This window comes from Agelaius tricolor, unplaced genomic scaffold (genome assembly GCF_023055355.1).
Source record: "Agelaius tricolor isolate 1412-34295 unplaced genomic scaffold, bAgeTri1.0.p SCAF_5, whole genome shotgun sequence".
NCBI classification, from domain to species: Eukaryota; Metazoa; Chordata; class Aves; order Passeriformes; family Icteridae; genus Agelaius; species Agelaius tricolor.
In genome coordinates, this window is record NW_027269265.1 from 16,745,979 (window position 1) to 16,768,685 (window position 22,707).

The window sequence follows — 22,707 nt, forward strand, 5'->3', positions numbered from 1 at the left end:
AAATTCTAGAATGCTATGTAGAGGTGCATTTTTCCATTTTCTAGGCAATTTAGGAACCTGCCAGCCTTGGTAGCATCATCTCATTTGACAGAGGAAGGAGTTAGACTAGCCCTGCTGTGGGTGCAGTTTTGGTTAGTGCCTTGCCTGCAGAGTCAAGTGCCACAGGATGCTGGGCCACTCAGTTCCTTCTGGCTTCTCATAACCCTTGGGCCTGGCTTGAGGGCTTTCCCCTTGCTCCTCAAAATGGCTCGTCAGAAATTGTAAGAATGGGATTGTCATTTTGGATTTTAAAATTTATTTTTTTTTTATGGTTAGTTTTATGACTTCAGAGATTGCATTATTGTGCACTTGTGTTGGTGGCCCCACACCTGCTGAACTTGTTACTTGATCTGTGTCTCCTGACCCTTTCTTTCCTCTCTGTTCCTAGAAGAATTGAGCATGTACAAACCAGACAACTTCTTTAAAATGTTCGGGTATATAGTGAGGTTTGAGACTTTTTTCTGTTTATTTGGCTTGGGTGGGTTTTTACTGGTTTGTGGAGTACTTCCCTAAGTCACACCTCAGCCATGCTGCCTCAGTCTTATTTAGGTTACTTTTTTGATCTTGAGAAGTAGGTGGTTTTAAAAAAAAGAAAGAAGAAATGTAGTTTTCATTATATTTGTGTGTAAGGGGAAGACCAGACATCAAAGGACTGAAAAGGCATCTTGAGGTGGTGTTCGGGGATTTTTTTCAGATAAATCCAAACATGAATTTGTTTGGGTTACCTGATTAGTATTGCCAAAAAAACCCAACAACAAAAACAAACAAAAAAACCCTCTCTTTAATTTTCAGTGTGGTCCTTAGAGTTTTTTTCTATAAAATTCTTGATGAACAAATTTCACCATACAGGCAAGGGCTATAATGTTCAAAGTGTAGTACCAACAGCCCTGTCTTCTTTAGGGTAGGATTGTCTTTAAGCACAGAAAGAAGAAACGGGATCTGGCTTGTTGAGGAGGCATTGTTCCATTTTCCTGTGAAGACAATAAGCTGTGGCAGTTTGAAGTGTAGGCTGCACTGGATTTCCACATCTTGTCAGAGGGTCCTCTCTGAAGTAAGCTGGGGTGCTTTGTGAAACTGGTTACTCAATGTGTTCAGAAAACACGTTTTTGAGCTACATTCTATTTTCAGAAAAGCTTTTAACTTTTTTGTGATGGAGGAGTGCCAGAGCTGTGCTGTGCTGCAGCTTGGCTGGAGGTTAAGAGGACCCAGAGGTCAGTGGCATTAAGGGCTCTTGGAGCAATCAATTACCTTTAACGAAGATGATAGGATAAAAGCTCTGGAATTGCTCCTGAGGGCCTGATCCTGCTGGTGCTTATGTTCTTGTAACACAGTCTCCACTGTGGAAGAATGAGCAGGTCTTGTCTAGGAAGTAGCTGTTCTGTGTCTTATGTGCCTTTGAAAACATCATCCAAGTCCTGCAGTTTCAGTGCTGCAGCTGTTGAAGAAATAGCCTCTGCTTTCCTGTGGCTGGTGTCCTGTGTTTTGTGCATTTTTGACCCATTTTTTGCAGGTCTGGGAAGGATTGTAGAGTAGTGACTGCTAACCAGTCAAAGATGTTAGTTCCTGGCTACAAAGCTGGGAACACTGCCGGACAGTGACCAGTGGCGTGGCAGTGTACTCAATTCCATGAGCTTTCACATGGAAATGAAAACTGTAGCTTGACCCTTCTGTTTGGCCAGCTTCTCTTTACTGAGTGCTTCTTCCCTTTTAGCCTCCCACTTTGTTGTCATGGCCTTGCCTAAAAAAGCTGTGTCCAGCTTCCTTTGGGGTACAGCATCTGCTCAGAGTGCACTGAAGGCAGGCTGCTGTCTGAGCTCAGGCCCAGGTGGCATTTATTCTTCTCCCTCAACCAGGACCCATCCTGTCCAACTGTTATCAGTATGGCTTCTGCACTCCTCTGTCTGAGCAGCAGTAACATGGAATACTTACTACAGATTTTACTTTAAAAGCTTGTTGCAATTGCCTCTTTTTGTTCTTTCTTTCATAATTTATTATAGTATAAATGTGTATACAAAGTCTTTTGCTGTTGGAAAGGCTGTGTAGTGTCTTGCTAGTTTATGCCAATATTGGATGTCTGCTTAAATGCACATACATAAATACCATGTCAGATGTTTCCTGCTGTCAAGGCAGTTTTCTCTCATCTCTGGAATATCTATGTATTTTTTTCATACTTATTCACATAGCACTGCTTTCACTCGAGGTGCTATGGACTGGTCGTGCATTTTAAAAAAAGTAAACCTATTTATGTAAACTCTTTGATATACTTATGTAAACGTTGGCAGATATATTTTAAAAATAAATATTGGATCAGTTCCTCTTTTATTTTCTTGTCAACGCCTGAGTTCAATAGTTGGCCCTGGAAGAGCTGTTAATGGCTTAATTAACAGCCAGAGCAGAGCTCTGGGAGGCAGGTGTTTGGATTGTGTAGGAGTCTGCTGATAAGAGTCATCATTAGAGGACAAACATAAATCTTTGATCTGTGCTATTGGCAGATAAAGATTTTTGGGTTCCTTTTTTTTCCAGACTCGTAGAGTGAGTGTATGGAGATGATCCGAAGATGCACATTTGTATGAAAGAGTTTGCAGCTTTTTTTCTGTCTTTCTTTTTATTTTAGAAATAAAATTCCTTCAGGTACAATTTTGATTTGTTTTTAAAATCAAACAAAAAACATAGCATGTATATTAGAGATCTAGTAAGATGGTATGGGGGGTAATAAATGCAGTATTTTTTTTTTCCCCTTCAGTTTAGGATACATCTGGTCTTTGAAGTTTTTACAGTGATCACCAATCAAGTATTAATACCCTTTTCTTGTCATAAAACTCCAAAGCCAAGGAAGACATGATAGTATTTCCTAGACTTGCCTTTATTTGGATAAGGAAAACCCCATCTTATCTGAGACAGCTTTGATCTAGCTTGCACAAACTAGATATGCTCTTTTTTCAGGGCAATATGGGTAAGAAGGGAAGCTGACCTGAAATCCTGTGTGGGTTGCAGTAGGGTACTTTGTGACTCACAGGAAATATTTCCAACTTACACATAGGTGCAGAGATAATGAGCTTATTCTATCATGAATTAATGCTTATGTACCCTGTATAACTCAGTGTATTTAATTAACAAACTTAAATGTGCTATTGAGGTGTTAAGTCTTAACACCAGCTTAATAATATTTTATTTTCTTCCTTTTTAATAGAGATCCTCGACCAACCAACCAACGTGTCAACAAGCATGTAAATAATGATACCTATCTTCGGGTTCAAAACCTCACCATCTTGATCAGAAACATTAAGACTTACTATCAGGTGAGATTTCTGCTCTCTGCTCATTAATCTGTGGTGACTGCTTGTGCAGGGGCTGGGGGCTCAAAGGAGCTTGATACAGGAAATGGAGAGGAAATTGTGTTTGTGTAAAGTACTTTCAGCCATGCTTATTCTTCTGCAAATGACAATACGGTTATCTTCATCTATTCCTCATGGCCAGAGGCTGCTTCCTTGCCTTCATCTTTTTTTGAAGAAGTTGTTGTCCTCAAAGACTGTCAGCATTTAGAGATGTATGTACTAAAAGGGCTGTTTTGTGGTAGGGTTGTGTATGTGAAGGGGTTTGCTGAAATGGAAGTAGTGTTTCTAGGCATAAGACTTTTTTAAAACAGGAAACCATTTCTTTGGTTTCTAGAGGGCTGCTAGAAAATAGAATATTGATGAAGAAATGTTTTTAACACTAGACTATAAATCTTGATAGGAAAAATAAAGTCTTTGCTTAGCTTGAAGGTAGACTTCTTACACTGTACTTTGGTGTTCAAGCAGCTGTTTGTTCAGAACTTCTCTAAGAGAGCCAAGTGCAGGAATGACTGCAGAGTCTCACACTGCACTTGTTGGATGTCATTCTTGAGCTGTCAGTGTTCCTCTACTGTAACAGTGCTCCCCTAAAACCAGGCTGGTGACAGCTGAGCACTTCTGCAGGGTTACAAGCATGTTGGCTGCTGCTGGAGAGCCATAGCATGAACTCAGTTACTCTAAATAGGATTTCTGTATGCTCACTGTTGTGTGTATTTGGACTTCTTAGTGAGGAGGTAACTGTTCTACTGTTTACTTCTACATGTCTTTTGCCAGATTTGAATGCTGTACAGTATATAAACCAGGCTGAAACCACTTAGGATTGTAAAAATGCTTCTGTGTGTCTCAATCATATACTGAACAAGCCAGCTAAACTGTAGGAGTTCATGCCAGTGTGTTTACCCAAGACACTTCATCTTTATATATAGAAGGGACTGTGTATTGGTTTTGTCTTCAAAATACAGACGATATGTAGAGTAGTGCCTTTCCATGCCATTCTCTTCCAAAGTTGTCCACTGCTCTTTCACGTCATTGCCACAACTCTGCTCCTGGATTTGCCTAGGGAGGTCTGAAAGAGAGGCTCATGTGAAAAATGACAGAGTCAGATGTGCTGTGTGACTCATCTGTGCAAGTTCCAGCAGCCTGCTGGGAAAACAAAGTAACTCAGGTTTGAGATGGTGTAGGGGAGGATATAATCTATTTCTGAAGATAACTGATCTGTGTCTCTTGCTGAGATCTGGAGATGCTGATGCAATGTGATGTCATTCCTGAGACTTGTGATTTCTAAGGGGAAATTCCATTTGGTCATAACTAGAGGCTGAAATTTGGGGTTTAGTGGGTGGTTTTTTGGTTTGTCTTCTTGTTGCTGTTTGTTTCTGTAATTCAGTAAATAGTTTAAATGTATATGGAGTCTACAAGAGAGACTAGTCCTAACCTTCTTTCTCCTTGCCCCCACAAGATTTGCTGTCTGATAGTCTGGTCCTTCAGGTGTTGAAGCTTTCATGCACTAGCTTTTTTTTCTTTTTTCTCTCTTTTTTTTTTTTTTCTTCTTTCTTGAAGCTGATACTCTGACCTCTTTTAAAAGTACCTGGAGCAAGATCAGAGTCAGGAGAAAAGAAAAGTGATTCAAAGTCATGTGTTATGTTGCTTGTTGACCTTGCTGTTGAGCTAATCCAATAAAGCTAGTAACAAGTAAAATAGGTTATACACAGAATTTTCAATGGAAACAGTAGCTGAGGCTTGCACTAGCAGCTGTGACAGTGATGTTCCTATTATGGTCCAGAAATTAAATACTGTGAATCTTGCTGCCTGAGGACTGTATATACAGTATGTAAACAAAGCAGTTGTGAGAGAGAGCTCATCAGTCTTTGTATTTGGTCCTGAAAATGTAATTACAACAAAGTTTACAATAAAATAACTTTTTTTTGTGGCAATAAGATTATATAAGAAACTTCTTTTTCCTTGACACAGTCATATCTTCAGGGCAAGTCCAAGGTCTTGATGCTAATCTGAGATTGCCTTTGATGTGGTGTGTGCAGCCTGCAACTCTCCATCAGTCTGGGGGTAACTGAGGCCATCTATGCTGTAATTGACCTCTGAGTGAGATTGATGTGGAGTATAATGTTGCATCTCTACTCATGTCTCTGTCAGATGTTTGGAGGTTTTCTTGTCATTTAGTACATGATTTAAGTAGGTTTTACTAGGGTTTTTTATTACATGCAGCCACATAGGTGCTTTGGGATATTAAATATTCTTAATAATTAAATGTTATGCTACTTCTCTCCTGAATAGTAGAGATTTTTTAAATAGGTTGAAGTTATGGGCATTGTTTAATGAAGCAGTATAAAAACATTAGCCTAAGTTAAAGTGAGGGTACTGTCTTACTGGCTGGAAACATGTTTGCAGACTGTGAGGGAGAAGTTCCTGACAAACAACAGGAACAAAATTTTCTGCTTGCTCAAGAGAAACAAAAACTCCTAAAAACATGATATTGGACTTGACATTTTACATTCCTCTTCACTTAATGGACCAAAGTCAAGTTTATGGCATAATTCCTGAATTTGGAAGATCAGATCATCTAGAATGAAGTGGTATTTTCCTCCTCCTTTTTTGAAGGACATTGGTATGAAAGAATACTTGCCCTTCTCTGTACTGGGCAGGAGCAACCAAGAGTGTGACATAAATTCAATGGTACTGTAAACAGTATCTGAGGAAGGTGACATAAGTGCCTACTAAAATTAATGCTGATATTCAGAAGGTAGTTGACATTTCAGATCGTGTAATTGTCTAGTCTGTCTATGTCTAATATCAGATTTCTCTGTATAGCTGTATTGCTGATCTCTTCATTAAAGCAAAATTCTCATTAATACAGATAATGCTACTTCAGAAAACAGGGACAGGTCTGTTCCAAAAGCATAATTCCAAATATTACAGTGTTTTTTCAGCACTTTGCTGATCTCATAAGCTGAGAGTTTCTGCTGGAGATACGTATGAGCAAGCCAGGTTACTGGTGGAATTTGGGTTTGATTTAAGCTTTAAAGATCAGCCCCTGTATGTGCTTCACCAGACACAACTTGTGAGGGGTTAGTGCAATGAAGAGGCCTTTTTTTCTGTTTGAATAACCTCTCTATTTTAGAAATTTGCTAACTGAATTTGTTCATTTGCAATTTTCTGAAAAGGTGCCATCTTGCAGCTTTCAACCTTTGCATGAGAAGTTTCAGTTGCTGGTGGCTACTAAGAAAGTGTCAGGACTCTTAAAATGGAGGACAACACTGGTTGTTGCTGGCTTTGGTGATTTTTAAATTTATTTGTTGTCTATGTAATACATGTTATCAGTGGTACCATGCAACATCTTTGCATTTCCAACTTCCTCAACATTTGTACCTTTGCAGGTTTTATTGACTTGAGAGGGCACCTCTTTTGAAACAGAGCATGTGACTCATTTTGCTGTGGGATTTTATGAGCTTTCAAGAGAATGTCATTAATTGCATTTAATAACAGTTATACTACTGGTTCACTAGAGAAATGGCTGGTCATAAAACTTCTGGAATTGGTGCCATATCTTGGAAAAGGCTGAACACAGCAGAAAGTTTGCTCATAGTGCGAAGTTTATGTGACTTTTTGCTCTGAATTCTAATGCTTGTCTGTCTTTAAACTGAAAGCAGATGGAAGAATGCTAGAAAATCTGAAGGGTATTAGCCTCTCCCTTTGCTGTGTTGTAGGGAATATTTAAATAGGTAGGTGCTGCTACTTGAAGATTCCATGTAAGAGAAGCACCTGATTTCTGCAATGTTTGGATAATATGCTCATACCTGTGGAGTTTTGGAAGAAGCCTAAGGCAGGCTGGCAGGGGAAGCTTGAACTGGCTTTATTGAACTTCTTTTGCTCATGTGTCAATCTTTGGATTAGTGTTTTTTCTAAGGAACAAAAAATCACTTTGATACCAGTAAATAAAACAGTTTTATGAAAGGGTCTGTTTTGAAAACATCTAGCTTCCTAACCTTCAAAAATGCAGTAATTGCCCCAGCAGTATATAATGCTCTCTCAAGCAAAAATTCCTTGCATTTACATGAAAAACTTGAAGCTGACAAAGAAAAGAATGTGGTCATCCCTTGGCTGTGCCTGGATGGGTATTATGGTCACATCTGGAGTATGTGGATGAGAAATGCTTTTGGAAGAAATGCTAGTGTGGTCATGGCTGTATTTTTGTTGCCTCTATTCCCTGCAGTTGTGGCTACTAAATACCTGACAGATTACCTCGTGTTTCTAAGAGGTTGGAAATATCTCTTAATCAAATAAGTTGTACTGAGGCACAATTCTGACAAAAGTTGTGACTGTGTGGCATGTACAACTTTAGTAAGAAACTCATAAAAACCCTAAGTGTTCTCATTAAAGTGAGGAGGATGAGTAAAGGGAAGCAATTCACTGCATTTTAGAGACTATGTTACCACAAATCCTCCTGTCCCCACCTAAATCACTTAGCTGGGCCCAGAGATCATGGAGGGCAAGGATACCTTACTTTTAAGGCATATTTCTTCAGACATGTGTCCTCCTTTTGCTTCACTGCTCCATACTTGTGTAAAACAGGTGGCAAGCAGCAGAGTTTTTATCAGGTGTGTTGAAGGATGTTAGCTGCCCATGAGTTGCTGAATCTATTTCTAACCTTTGGAATTGATAGGAATTTGTTTTCAGGCTGAGGCAAATGCAGTTTTTCCCTGTGGATCAGTGAAGGTCTTGCAATACCAATAGCTTCCAGATCAGTAAACAACTCCCACTTCTGTAGTTGAAGCACTGAGTCAGGTTTAGAGCTCTTAACTGAACTGCAAAGAGAAATTCCAACTTGGAGCTCCAGATTTGGGCACAGCTTAGGGACTGGCAACTGTACTCAAGCTATAAATAAAGTTCTGGAAGTAGCAGTGTCCTTTTTTCTGAGCTGGCATCTTTCCCCACTAGGCAGGCTACTTCTAGTGGGCTAGTGATCTAGTCCTTAGCAAAGTAAACAGCAAAACGTTAGAAATGCACACACCCTGGAGCCAAAAAAGTATTTTTCTGTTCTTAGGGGAAAGTTTGTACCTGCAGTGGCCTGCTGAAATGGGGTAAAACTGAATTTCTTTTTGCTAGCTTTGTCAGATTGATGGGTTAAGCTATACTGTGCCTGAGTGACTGCTTTCCTTTCCTGTTCCCTAAGGAACTGTTTTGGCTTAGGGCCAACCTTTCTTCATCTTGAGCTTTAAATTCCAAAATTATTAACAGAGTGTCAACTTTCTCATGAACAAAGATATCCATACAAAGGTATCCAAAGCTTCAACAGAAACTTTTTGATTCAAATGCTTTGCTGATGTCATGCACTCCTAAGTGCAGTTCTCTCCCTTTTCTGTACAGCTGAGTGGGCTGTGTTCATAGAGTCTCCAATATTTTCTGCACTGGGAGTTGTGCTACTCCACTTACCAGAGGCAGTGTGCGTGTTCTTGTGGCCTGAAGTTCCAGCTGCACAAAGCAACAACAGGGAGCAGCCATGAAGCCTCTGTTTTTCACAACTCTACAATAAATAAACCAACTCCTGTGAGAAATAATGATTTGTAAGGTGCTGTTGTAGGGATGGCCTGTGTTTCAGTAAGGCAGTGGGCCTTTCAGGACTTGAGATTCTGCCACTGGCACGACCTGGAGTAGAACCTTATTAGCTGTGTGTTTGCTTCTGCTTCTGTTCATTTGACTTTTAGCTAGTTTAAACTTGCTACAGGCACAGACTGCCTACATGTATTTATGCAGTACTTAGCTTAATGAAGCTGTCTTGGTTCTGCAGTGACAAAAATGTTTTGAGTTAGGCTTTCTCTTCTGCAGGAGCATGATCATGAGACATGGAGGTTGCATGTAAGACTGGTATTGTCCACAGTGAATTGTGAAGACATTCACTTACTGTAGTGCTGTGTGCAGGGCAAGGGAGTGACTGACCTTGGTGCTGCCATTTGGGAAATGCTGAACCAGTGATGTTAGTCTCTGTTTTAGTTCTTCAGCTGAAAATGGGTACCCACTCTGCTGCAGTGGAACAAACACAAGAATCACAAAAATCATGATCATTTTGTATATGATTTTCATATATTTCAGTGGGAAAGAGACAGACAAGTGACTCATCACTAGCAGCCAGACTGTCTGATGCTTTGTTAGTGAAAATGGTCTTGATCATTTCCAGAAGAACTAAACAAATATTGCTGCTTCAGAGTTGAAATAAGTTTCTGCAGAGGTCAGTTTTAAAAGTGTTCCCAGGCTGGTGAGAGGTACATTCCAAGTGACTTAGTAGCATGCTGTTGGACACCTGATTGAGATTACTGGGTTTGATTCCAGGATGCATTTTGGCTGATAGATTGAGTTCTATCTGGAAGTTCAAGGGAGGACTGATTTTAGAGACCTGTTTTTTTTCCTTGAGGCTCTATGTGCTTTTGAATGCAGAATAAAATAGTGACCTCAAACAGATGGAAGAGAATGGTTTGACTTTTAAACTACTTTTCTCCTGGAGCTAGAATAGGGGAAAGGGCAGAATAACCTGACATATGTCTGCAATCATGTCTTTGTTTTGCTCAATAGGCTGGAGGGGTGTGAATGTATTGTGCAGACAAATGAAGAAAGTGAGCTAAGAGAGGAGCAGTGTCCTAACATACAGTGGCAGATGGAGGAGATCTGTAAAATTTTACAGTATGGAATAGCTGTTTGGTTCCCACACAGCAGCATTTACTTAACCTCTGACATGTTAATTGAGAGCAATTCTTGGGATGTCTGAACTGCAGAACACACCCACAGTGTCCTTTATATGGCTTAAAAAGAGTTATGTGAGAGTGTGTGTGACTTTCCTTAACCAAAGCCAAGGCCTGATGTTAATCTCCTTGACTGTTGCTGTTATTACCAATGCTAAAGCCACAGAGTATTTCAGTCCTCTACCACTTATGTATTTTTGGATATTAGGTTTGAGATGTAAGTTGCTGTTCAGACAGCCATGTTCACTCCTGCTGCCTCAACTTTGGGCAAGTGTTCTATTTTTGTTAGCTGAAATTTTGCTAAGGGGTGAATTAAGTTTCGTAGAGCCTACCAATTTTGGGTAAGTTAGAAAACAGCCTGTGTGCTACTTACAGCTGCAAATAGCTTTGAGGTTCATTTTTTGAAATAAAAAATAAAAGCTAAAGATAACTTTATTGCCTGTTTCTGTAATGAGCTCCATATAATTAAAAAACTTTTCATTAAAAAGTCTTTAAAGAGAGAAGATGAATTCCACAAATGTATAAAGTATGATTTCCAAACAGTCCCCTAGTTGCATACCAGTTCCCAAAGCAAATAACTTCTTTTTAATGGCAGGTAATAAAGGAAATTATTTATATTCTAATTTTATTGGCATGCTCTGCCTGTAAAAGTGTTATTTATTCCAGTGTCACTTTCATTGAGGTTATTGTCACATTCTGTATTGTGATACACAGGGTTCAGTCCACAGCTTTGATTTCACAGAACTCTGGCTCCAGATTAAGGTTTGGTGTCCAGGCTTGTTCCAAGCAGTGATCTGTGGAGCAAGCAAAGGTGTCTCTGTGCCTGAAACTCAGCTGGCCTTGGCTTTCCACTCAACAGCATCCCAGTTCAGCTGTTGATACGAAGCTCTGGAATGAACTTCCACCTTTCTGTACACTGTTCTTTTTAGTGGCTTATTAGACCTGTAAGCAATTCTTCCACAGTTCATTTCCATGTCAGACAGGTATTTGAGGTGTCTTTTAAGCAATGCTTCGCTGTCCTTTTGAAGGAGTATTGGGTTTCAGAACTGTGTGGGAGATCACGGATCTAAAGCAGAGTTTTATTTACTTCTGAAAGCTTTTGTGGTTTGTGTTGTAGAGGTCTGCTTGAGTTTATGTTGACCCTCCAGTGTTTTGGCAAATGTGAGTGCTCTTGGGCCAAGAAATGGTGTGAAAGTTGTGGAGACACCTATGCTGGCTAAGAATGATGGGATTTATCCTGCTGAGCAGGTTGCTGAACCAGAGAAAGTCACAGACCTGGGGACAGGAGGGAGTTTTAGTGTGCTAATGTCTTTGCTAAAGATAGCTCACAGGAAGGGGTATATTTCCTACTTTACATGGTGCATGGACTTTACACCAATCAATGCAAGTTAAGAAAGGCACCTGCTCATGAATGCACAGAAATTGAAATGCTGTCACTTCCTCATGCATGCATGCATTTCCTATTTGCACATGTTGGTTTTTGAAGAGAAGGATTTATAAAATGAGCAAACTCGAAGGAGCAAATAAAGCAGAAAATTAAAGTGTGTGCACATTGTACTTTGAGTAAGCAGAATGACTTTTTGAAATAGCTGTTCTGATGGGCTGTTTGAATATAAGCTGTGTGAGCTTGTGCCTCTCTGTTTTCCATTATGATTAAGAGATGGAGTTGAAGTGTTTAAATTCTGCTGGGTCCTCATATGGCCAGTGAAAGTGCCTAAATAAAAATCTGCTCAGCAGACAGAAATGGCCCCTGTGGAGTTGCCACTGTCTGTTCTCTTTCATAATTAGCACTATTAAAAGTCTCTAGATGTTTATTTAATTTGTTTTTTAGACTTAAAATGACATCATTTTGTGTGTGTTAGGTTATCAAGATAACAGTGATAGACATCTGCTCCTTTGGGAGCTCGTAGGAAAGACTTGTCTTGGCACAAAGGAAAAGTACTGTATTTGTATCCATTTTCACAGGACAGGAAGATATTTATTTAGTGGGTTACTAATATTTTTAAACTACAGTAGGTGATGCTTTTTCTCTAAAGAACTTGCTTTTATTTACCTTACATAGACATTTTTGAAATCAGTTTGTTTAAGTTGTTTGCTGTATGTTTAAGAAGCAAAAGAAAAGTTCCTTTTGGAACCTTAGGTTCTTGGGTGTCTTGCTTTGGTTTTTTTTTGGTGGTTTTTTTTTTGTTTGTTTGGTTTTTTTTTTGTTTTTTTGATGGTGCTCCTATTGTAATATATCTACTGGAACAGTATTTGCAAGGGAGTGGAGCATCAAAATTATATCACAATAAGACCTGTTAGGTGTGCAGTGTGTGTTATAGGGGAGGGGAGGTTGGTGCTGTGTTTAATGCCTGGTTGATTTTGGAGCAGCTGTGTTACAGTAAAGCTAAATTACTGGGGTCCCAAGGAAGGCATGGACATTTACTCATAGAAACTGGAAGGAGGTAAATTTCTTTCAGAATTTTTTGATACTATGGGCAGAGCTAAGTCTGTTAAAATGGTCATTTGTCAAGATGAAGTTTCTGAAGAAACAGTGTCAGTCCCAAGAAGCAGTTACTCTAAAAGTAAAATACACTTCACTTAAAAAAACCAAAGCCAAGCAAGCATTAAAAAAAAAAAAAATCAAAAATTATAAAGAACCCCAAGCAAAACCAACCAACCAAAAATCAACAACAACAAAAAAATCCATCAAATCTGCGGTCACCAAAAATCCCCTAGAGTCAAAGCTCTTCTAGTTTGACTAGTAGCCTGTTTGAGGTTGGAGTTAGTTGGAGTCTCTCAAGACTGTGTAGTTACTTCAAAGCAAAACAATTAATCTACAAGGAGCTGCCCCTTTAAGGTAATAAGTGTCTTAAGGCCAGTTCTTCATTGTTGATATTTTAAAAAGTGAAAGAAACCCCCAACAACCAAACCAGAAAAGCCCCACTCTCTGTGTGTTTGTTCTGTGTTTTCCTGAATATTCAAAAGCTGTGTGTCAGTATTGAAAGCTTTCTCTTTGTTTTCTGAGTTTGTGGCAAATGCTTATCTGAACAGCATGTGGATGTATTTTTACAGTTTTACATGCAGAAGGAATGATCTGTAGTAGAGGACCACAAAAGCTGCCATTATTAGAAGCCTTGCTTACACTTCAGTGCTCTGGCACTTAAGCTAGCTCCCGGCTTCCAGTCATGCAGAAGGAACTAAACCAGAGTGCTCTAATTCTCAAACTTGGTAGAGCTGTCTCACATTTCTTCCAGTATGCATTTTCTTTGTAGCCTGAGCCAAAATCTTGATTGCAGAGGTGATTTTCAAGCCCCTTTTTTCACTTAGCCCATTCTCTTTTTATGAATTGCTAGGTCCAAATTCTGTGCAATTGAGGGATTCAGATTTCAAATCATTTGCTATTGCTTGAAGATTTGTCTTCCCTTAGATGCAGCTGCAGTTTGGCCTTTTGTTTCCTAAAGCATTTCAGTTAACTTGCAATTGTCCTTTCTTTGTATGGCATACGACCTGATTTTAAGTGACACTGACTTGATGGACTAGAGGTGCTGAGCATCTTGCATAGTAGGGCCTTCAAACAGTTTTGTTTTGAAACCCTTGGATATTGTGCTGTCTGCCAGGTCATTATTTGTTTTGGTTCTTCTTGACATAGTGCAGCTTTTACCAGTGTTGAGGTACGTATCACACTTGATCAGCACTTAGAGGTTTTGTAGTGTTTATGGCAGCTGCTTGAGTATCCAAAGAAGATACACTGCCTTGCTTTCCCAGTCTTGAGCTTAGCAGGACACCTCATTTTGGAGGCTTTGAATGCTCTGCCAAACCTGCTGTAAGAGAGACACACTGAGATGGGAGTGCTGAGTTGGCATGAGAGAGTAAAAAGCAGTTGTTTTTATAACCCAGTAAATTGCTGTGCTCTTCTAGCACACAGCCCTTGCAGTCAGGCTTGTACTGTCACCCATTTGTAAAGGACAACTCATTTAAAGCTTCTTTTCAGTAGGCTTTTAAACAAGTAGAAAATATTACCAATAACTCTATATCTACTTAGTTATAACTCTTGAGATTGTAAAGGAATAACCTTAAATACCAAATACATTAAAAACTTCAACAACAAAAAAAAGCCCAAACCCACAAGCCACTTTGATCTTACTGATACTCATGCAAGTCTCTCCCTTCAGGGTGCATTAATCTTAATTCCCCTAAGTATTTTGTAAGTTAAGTAAGTTAATGGTGAAGAGTGATTTATTTTTAGTTGGTTAAATGCCTCTGAATGGTGCTTAAAACACAAAGTTCCTGAACAGTTGCTTTTTCTGTAATAGGTAGCATATAATTCCCAGCTCAAAACTTGTGCAGTAACTCAAGTAAAATACTTCAGTCACTTCTACCAGCTATGTTTAATATTCAAAGGAGGTGAGAAGCAGATTGGCCTTCAGCACATTTATTTTAAATAAGCTTTTCTATGTGTGATAATTTTGAATCAGTGAATCTGGGATTTTAAAGCAGCTGTCTGACTAGTGTGCCAAAGGAGGTTACCAGGTCAACACTAGATTTAAGTCATTATAGTGGTGGGCGTTTTCTGTTCTGTGTGTGGGGTTTTTGTTTTTGTTCTGTGTGGGATGTTTGTCTGTTTGCTTTGTTTTTGATATATAGTGTTGCAGTTTGAGTAGTTTGTGTAACTGGTAAAGAGGTGCTGAAAGATATATCTGCACAGGCAGAGGCTGGGAAATATTCAGTCCTTGTTTATCATCCCCAAAATGAAGCCATATTGAAAATGAAATCTCTCACACACACTCCTCCCTGCCCATAAATTTACAACAAAGACTAGCTTTCTGAATTGTGCATTTGTGTGTGTAGTTTTTGGGGTAGTTGGCTTTTTTCTTAAGAAAGAGTCAATGTCAATGCACACTGCTGGTATGTGCTGTGACCTTGCAGTTGGCTCCCTGTTTATCCTCTTGGTGCCTGTGGTGGGGAGTGTTTGCCACAGTGTCCTTTTGTTGGGATGTGTGCAACCTTTGTCTTTCCTTTGCTGAGATGATAAGGAATGGGTCCTGCCTAATCTGGTACCAACAAATTGTGAAAGGGACAAGTGTACAGGTCTGAAGATACATACCTGGAACTCCTTTCTCTCCAGAAATGGAGTTTTCTGGTACTGTCAAGTTAGTCTGAGAGTTACAAGGAAGGGTGCTTGAATGTAATAAAGGGAAGTTGAACTGCAAAAATGTACTGTTTGAAATTTCATACTGGTCAGTTCAGATGTGTTTGAGGTTAAATGTAACACTTGTTTAGTATTTCAAACATCTCTTTCATTCTACAGCAACAAAAATAATGTATGAGTACATAGGATGGATTTTAAAACTATTTTCATGCAGTGTAATAATTTTGTTTTCATTGTTGTCTGACTCCCCTTTCAACTAGGGTTCTGTCTTTTATTTAAAAAAACCCCTTTCCTACTTTGTAGCCATCAGATGAAAGTTTAACTTGCCCCAAATAAAAGATTTCAGGCTGCTTGTAAGAAAAGAGGTAGTTTCACAAAATGAGAAAAATGGGTATTAAAGTACCTCTGTGTGACTCAGGTGAGAAGTTAAGAATGTGAAATAAATTAAATGGACCAGTGGTCAGAGGAGAAGACCCCAGAATATCTGCACTCTAGATATTGCTAGATTTACCTGGGAGAAGGGGGGCATCTGAGATACAATGCCATTTGTTGGATTTGAACTTTGAAATCTTTGCTTTGTTACCAGGTAGATGTGCTGGTGTTGGTGGTGATTTTGACTTCCTTAAAGCATGAATCTGTACAGACTGAAGGTACAGCTTCTCACATTCTGAGACTTTGCAGCACAAGTCTTCTGTCAGATAAATGCCATGTTCTAAGGACTGGTTTTCTGTCTGTTGGGTGTGTTGTGAGTGTGGTGGGCAGAAAGTCTTTCCAGCTGGGCTCATGTGGGGTAGGGGACAAGACCTCAGGCACAGGGACCGTGCCTGGAAGCAGAGGTACCAGTGAGGTACAGGGAGCTCAGTTTGTGTGTGTTCCCTTGGAGTGCTGACACCCACATACCTCTAGAAACCACAGCTTTGCCATCTTGCAATACAAAAGGAAGTTCTCACTGAATAGATTCCCCCCCCCCCCCCCCCCAAGTACAATGGTTGAGAATTGCAGCCATGGACAGCTGCTTCAACAAGGCATCTCCTCCCCACAAACACTCATAAGCCTCAATTTGTTTATCTCAGAATAATCTGTCCCTTTGGTATCAGGCTGGCTGGCATAAGGCATGTAATTTAATTACTCCCTGGCCATGTGAAGCAGCATTCAAATGTCATGATAGATGGTAGTGCAGTGCTTTTTGGTTGGTGTTCCAAGGAACCTCCTAGAAGCATATTCTGGACTCCTTCTGCTAGTCTTAAATTAGGAAAGGATTTAAAAATTTTTGTAAGATGAGATGCAAATCTTAAGGCCTTAGGGAAGCTGTGTGTTAATAAAAAGTTAGAATTTGGCTCTTAGCGTTAACTGAGATCAGCTCACTGCTCTTGCTGGGGGAGAGGAAGGTTTTTGCACTGTTAGTCAGTTTAAGCACTTCCAGTTTGTTTAATCATCTTTTTCTCTGTGTGATACAGGCCCTTTTGGGTTCCACATATTTGGCACACACTGCTGCTGTATCAGAGAAATTATGAATTAAGTGAACTGGTTTCCTGGCACTTGGGAAGCCATCAAAGTTTGTGCTTAACAGAGCAATCATACTGGGTAATGTAATACAATATTAAATACACAGGCACCTAAAATAATTTGTTTGCAGAGTGGGGGCAAGCCTTTTTTGTTTATTTTTTTAGCATATCATGAAAACAACTATTAAAAGGGAAAAATATTTTTTTTAATTATTGTCCTTCCAAGGAACCAGCTAGAAGAGGGTAGTGTTTAACTACTACCTCTCACCTTTTTAATGACAAGTCATTAATTTTTCTTTGATATTCAGAGCAAGTCTGTTCCAGTTCCCAAAACATAGGCTGTATGCCCTTGAGGAGTAAAGCAATTAAGAATTACAAGGAGTATTATGCATTGCAGATTTAAGCAACCTGCTGAAATAGTAACCTGCCATGTGCTCCTAAGTCTGTCTGTATGAATCAGGGCTTTAAAGTGGTGACTGATACATGAGGAATATGTCATCTTTGAGATTAACAAGACAGCTGCACTTGAGAGGAGGAACACATTTGTTTTCATGTTCTGTAACACTGACCTTCCTTCATGCAGGAAGATTCAGGCTTGAGTAACCACTGAAACTGCTGCCACAATCCTTGAGGTAATATTGCTCTTCTGGTGAGACAAAGCAGGCTACAGATTTAGCTGCACATACTTCATTACACTGTAGCTCTAGCACCACAAACTCTCATTTCCTGACTGCATTAACTGCCTGGCATTCTTTCTGAGACTTCCTCCATTGCAGAAATAGGCCATTTAAACTAGTCTTGCTTTCTTGGGTAACTGGTCTCTGCAATGTTTTCTCTAGCTTTCTCTCAGTTGGATAAGTAACCCTGGTTCTTAAGATGTTTTAATACCCCATGGTATAGCAGTACCTCCTGGTATGGAGTAGCATCTCATTCTTGGCCACTGGATTTTATGCAGACTGGTTTGGGAAGAGCTCGGGAAGGCAGTAATTCACTTTGAAGAACTGCTGTGGATCTGTGTTCCATGTCTGTCTGGACTCAGGAATTCAAACACTGTCTTCTGTATTAACCACTGGATTGCTCTCTTCCTCAATTACATGTGAAGAGCAGAACACTTGATGAGGCAGATGCACTGGAAACACATCAAAGTTTATTAAAACACACATCAACATTTAATAAAAAAATTGCCTAGTGAAAAAAGTTAGTGTTAATTAAAGAATTTGTGAGTATTAAGAGTTCAGAATTTCAAGTTCTTGTTGCTTGGCTGTCAAATCTCGCAAAAATAAATTCTATGAAATGTCCAAATAGTAAGAGTTTATGCATCTGGCTCTCTATAACTGGGATATTTTTAATCCATAATGAGGAGTGGTGTGTTACAAAACAGTGGAAAGCACTTTGCATTGTGTGCATTCATAAAGAGCTGCTCATTAAAAATGCACTTTTAGTCACCACCTGTTATTTGTTTAATTTGGTGCTTTACTGCAATGCTGTATTATTTTTGTCATCCTTCTTTTCTGAAGCACATTATTCATCTCTTTGAACCATATGGCCAGAAATATATTCTGAACATCTGATTTCTGTACTGGCCATTCCCTAAGGAAAAACCCTCGTCTCCATGTTTATGGCCAACCAGCCAAGCCTTTCCTGTCATCTTTTCATGAGCATTTCTTACCTTTTGCATACTAAAGATGCAATTAGGAGACTCACAGCTGTGATACTACAAGGCAGCAAGGGGGTTGCACTTGATTAGACAGAAAATGCCTCTTTGCTTAAATTCATAAATAAAAACCAAGTATGATGGGAACAAGGGAGAGCTTTTTACAGATCCTATGTCTTCCTCTTCCCTTGCTGTTTCCCCATGGCACCAGGCACACATGGCTGGGGGGTGGGGTGTGTGCAGCGAGGTGTGCAATGACCTGGCTGCTGCTTGCTATGGCAGCCTTTGCTCTTTCCTTGCCTGGGGTGATACCCAAGGGTCTCCCCGGGAAAAATTTCACAGAAACCTGTACAAGTTTGATTCCTCTGGATTGGTGTCATAAAAACCAATATGAAAGATGCCTGTGGAATTGTTATAGTTCCTTTTCCTTGTCCACTCCAAATGTTCTGTAATGTGCAAGCATAACTGGGGATAAAGAGCCCCATTAAATGTGCTGCAGCCCTGCATTTCAGCACTCTGGCTTTATTGACTGTGCATATCTCCTCTGTTTGGAGATAAGATGTTGGCATGGCGCTGTCTCCCACTTATCTTTTGTGATAGCAGTGTGTCCAGTAATGCTTGCATGAGTTATGCACTCTGAACAGGGCATGTGTACAGTGTACTACAGTGAATTTTCCTTTAAATGGAGGGCAAGGGAATGAATAGATGGCAAAGTGTCCTTTTCTTTCAGTCTGGTGTGAAATCTTGTATTTAACATGACTAGTGGGCAGGTTTCATTCTTATTCTTCTGTCCTGAGCACATATCAAAAACCTGCCATGCAACCTGGTGTAATCAGCAGTCTGCTCACAGGAGGCCCTAAGTTTGAAACAGCAGGAGTTTTGCAGCTTGGAGCTGAATGGTGTTGGCAGAGCTGTTTGAAGAAGTTTGCTTAGTTCCTGCCTGCATTGTGCTGAGCCAATTTCAAAGGGCCAGTTCCCTCTACCTCGTGAGAATGACTTCCAGTCAAAATTCACAAGGAATCATGTATCTACTAGTCTGAAATGCAGCAAATGCTCTTTTTAGTTTCAGTTGTGCCTGTTTTTGTATTGCTGCTTAAAAAGTAACATCAGTGAATACAAATTTAATTTGGGGGAAATTCTGGTCTTTACTACAGTGTGTTAATCTTCAATTTAGCAGATCATCTGCATATTTCCACTGTCAAAACAAATTGCCTCGTTTGGAGGTTCAAACTAAAATGCCTGATTTTAGCACCCTGTATTTACTGGGTATCTTAATGTTGTGAAAATACAAACTGTGTTTTCTGAGATTTAAAGGAACAGTGGATTTGGGTACTGCAACTGAGGTGCCAGAGTACCTAGACTTGTGTTAAGGTACTGTATTATAACTGCTGGATTTCTCTAATTGCTTCCTCCAGGAAGTAAGCATCTATTTATCCCTTTATAATTTGTGGGAGCTGCATGTTTTCTGAGCAGTGTGAAGTAAGACCATTAGTTGGATGCCCAGCTTCAAAATGCAGACCATTACTATAGGTTTGAATTTGTTTTACTGTAACATTCTTTTGGTGAGTGACTGCGCCAGTTCCCATAGGGCTCCAGTTTCTGATGGGCCATTCATCACTGAACTAATTCATGGTACTCTGAGACAAACTGGTTTGTCAGAGTAATTCGATGCCTCCACCGAAGTATGTTTAAACAATGATGCAGAGCCATTTTAATAAGTTTTTTGAAAAGCTGCTACTAAACCAGGGGAAGATAGTCCTTATTCCAGCACTTAACATCATTGTCATTCCAGAGTTTGCAGTGGAGCTTGCATGGCTCCTTTTTATGTTTTATAGTGGAACTCCTTGCCAAGGTCTTGTACTTTACTGAGGTGAAGGGTGTAAACACTGTCTTTGTAGATAAAATACTGCTTGTGCTGCATTTTTCTGATTGTAGTGTCCCTGAAAATTTCATTGGAAGCTACTTCTAGGGATCAGGCTTCTTCCAGACCACTGAGGATGTTTCAGCATGCTTTGAGTGCTGCTAGGCTTAGATCTGGTACTCAGTAGATGCAACAACAATATAAACATTTTTATAACCTATATCATCTGAAATACTAATAATCTTTATTTCTACAGAGCAGTGCAGCCCAGATGTGCTGGATGGGAGGTGTTGCTGTTCTTTGCAGCCTGAGGCTTGAATTTTTCTTGCCTGGAGCAATTTTTTTGGGGAGTTACTGTCCCCTCCTCTGCTTCCAGCTCATAAGGTTGCACTGCTGTTGTTTTGTGATCTGGTTGATAGGGAGCTCCAAGTCACTTGATACTTCATATTGGGTTTCCCTCCATTATGTTGCTTAAATAATAAACCTGAGCTCTGCTGGTGGAGGTAAGGGATATGAGCCACGTGTGAGGCAGCTTGGAAATTGCTGAGAACCATACATGCCTGCCACCCTTGTGTGCCCTTCAAGGACACTGAAAATTAAGTAGCATGATTTAAAAAATTATGCTAGAAATAAAGAAAGGGGTTGGTAGTATGCATAGTTCTGCTTTTTCTACCTATAGCCAAGGCATCTCCTTGTGTTTGGGGGCCCTTGCTGACTTTAAATCTTTTGTGACCATTTTTTAAGGTTTTCCTCTGTAAATACAAGGTCTTGAAAGTTGCTTTTTCTTTCAACTATAAATGAGGCTTTTGTATGAACATATGATAGATTAGCGTTTTCCTGAGAGAGGATGTCAAACATCACAGCTTAGAAGGAAACTGCATTTTGTTAAAAAAAAAATCAGTGGTCAGAAGCCTAAAAACTGGCATAGTGGTGTTAGAAGTTACTTTATCTGAAATGTTAGTAATAACACAGTGACACAGCTTATGTCTATTTCTGTCACACATAGCATAAAGATAGGATTTTCTGGATGCAGCAGTATCCTTTACATTTTTTCTTTTATCATGGGTATTTCCATGGTGTTGTATGCTTTGAGTGTGAGCTGTAACTATTGATCAGTAATGAAGAAGTATTATAAAATGTGGGGAAAAGTCTCCTCTTAAACCAGTGTCATTACTTTACTGAGTTTTCTGATACAGAAGCTGCCTGCTAGGGCTGTAGTGAAAGAATGCTTAAATTGAGCTCTGTGCTATGAGGCTGGTGGGGGAGCAAGAAGGGTAAAGCTCTGCTGAGTTAATTAATGTTAACAGTTATGAGTTATCTGCAAGATTCACAGTAGATTACACAGATTGTATTAAGCAGGGTTAATCAGTCCTTTCAGATACTTAAAGGAGCACTGTTAAGCTCTGGCAAGACTGAAAGTTCTTCTTGAGAGAATGTTTGCATGAGCAAGTATGCATATGTGTGTGAATGCATAGTCTGGATTACCATTGATAAGTAAATTTTGCCTAGCAGCTACCACCCAGGGATATTGGCTATTTCCTGTTCTGTGTATAGGCAAAATTGTAGCGAATTGTGAACTGTTGGAAGGGAATTTTTCCTTTTACCTATTTTTGGTCATAACTCTCTTTTTGTGAAGTATTTCCCCTGCTGTGCACTAAGGAGATCTTTGCTATCCTGTGATACTAACTGTTCTTTGAGTTGTGGACTCAGTGTGGCTTCATGGCTTTTCTGCATTAACTTTTGATGGCTTTCTCTTGCACATCCGTGAAATAGAATGTGGAAGGTGAGTGGGGTTTGTAAGTGTGTAGGGGGTGAATTCATCATAAAGAAGACTTTGATAATTGCAGATATAAAGTCTTGATGTACCACAGCACCTTGTGCTATGATTTTCCATATTTGTTCAAAGTGTTAGTGCGTTCATTTTTTTAAAGCCAGTGTTAAGGCAACTATTTTTGGTGTAAATTCTCAGACTTGAGGTAAGTTGGATAACTGACCTGACCATGAAAGACTGACGTTAAATTTTATCAAGTAGACAACGTGTCACAGAGTGTTTTTTCAGCCTTTTAGCAGCCTTTTCAGTGTTGTATGTTTAGGAAGCCACCTTGTTGCTGCTGTGTGGTGTGGGGTAAGACTCCTGATGCTCTTGCTGTTGAGCTGTGGGGACTCCAAATGATTGAATGTGGGGGACAGTCTTGCATACAACAAATCCCATGGGGCTTCCAGAAGGATTTTGCCTGTTACTGGTCTGAGCAGTTAGAATAATACCGGAGGAGTCGGCGGGACAAGTAGCAGAAACCCATATACACAAAACTCAGTATGTGTACATGTATACAGATATATATATATATGTATATTTAGAGGACGGTATTTCTGTTACTCTGGGGTGCCCAGAGGGCAGGGACAGCAAGTGAACTTCCGTGAGATGGGGATGGCACGGGA

General features: G+C 39.7%; 1 protein-coding gene across 3 annotated transcripts in view; it reads left to right on the plus strand.

Moving 5' to 3' along the window:
* The window catches only part of CCDC88C (coiled-coil domain containing 88C), a 97,084-nt gene that overhangs the window by 4,844 nt on the left and 69,533 nt on the right, over positions 1-22,707 (plus strand). For all 3 annotated transcript variants that reach the window (XM_071426608.1, XM_071426609.1, XM_071426610.1), the window contains exon 3: positions 3,230-3,338. In XM_071426608.1, coding sequence (XP_071282709.1) covers positions 3,230-3,338 — 109 coding nt within the window. The remainder of the gene's footprint in view (positions 1-3,229; positions 3,339-22,707) is intronic.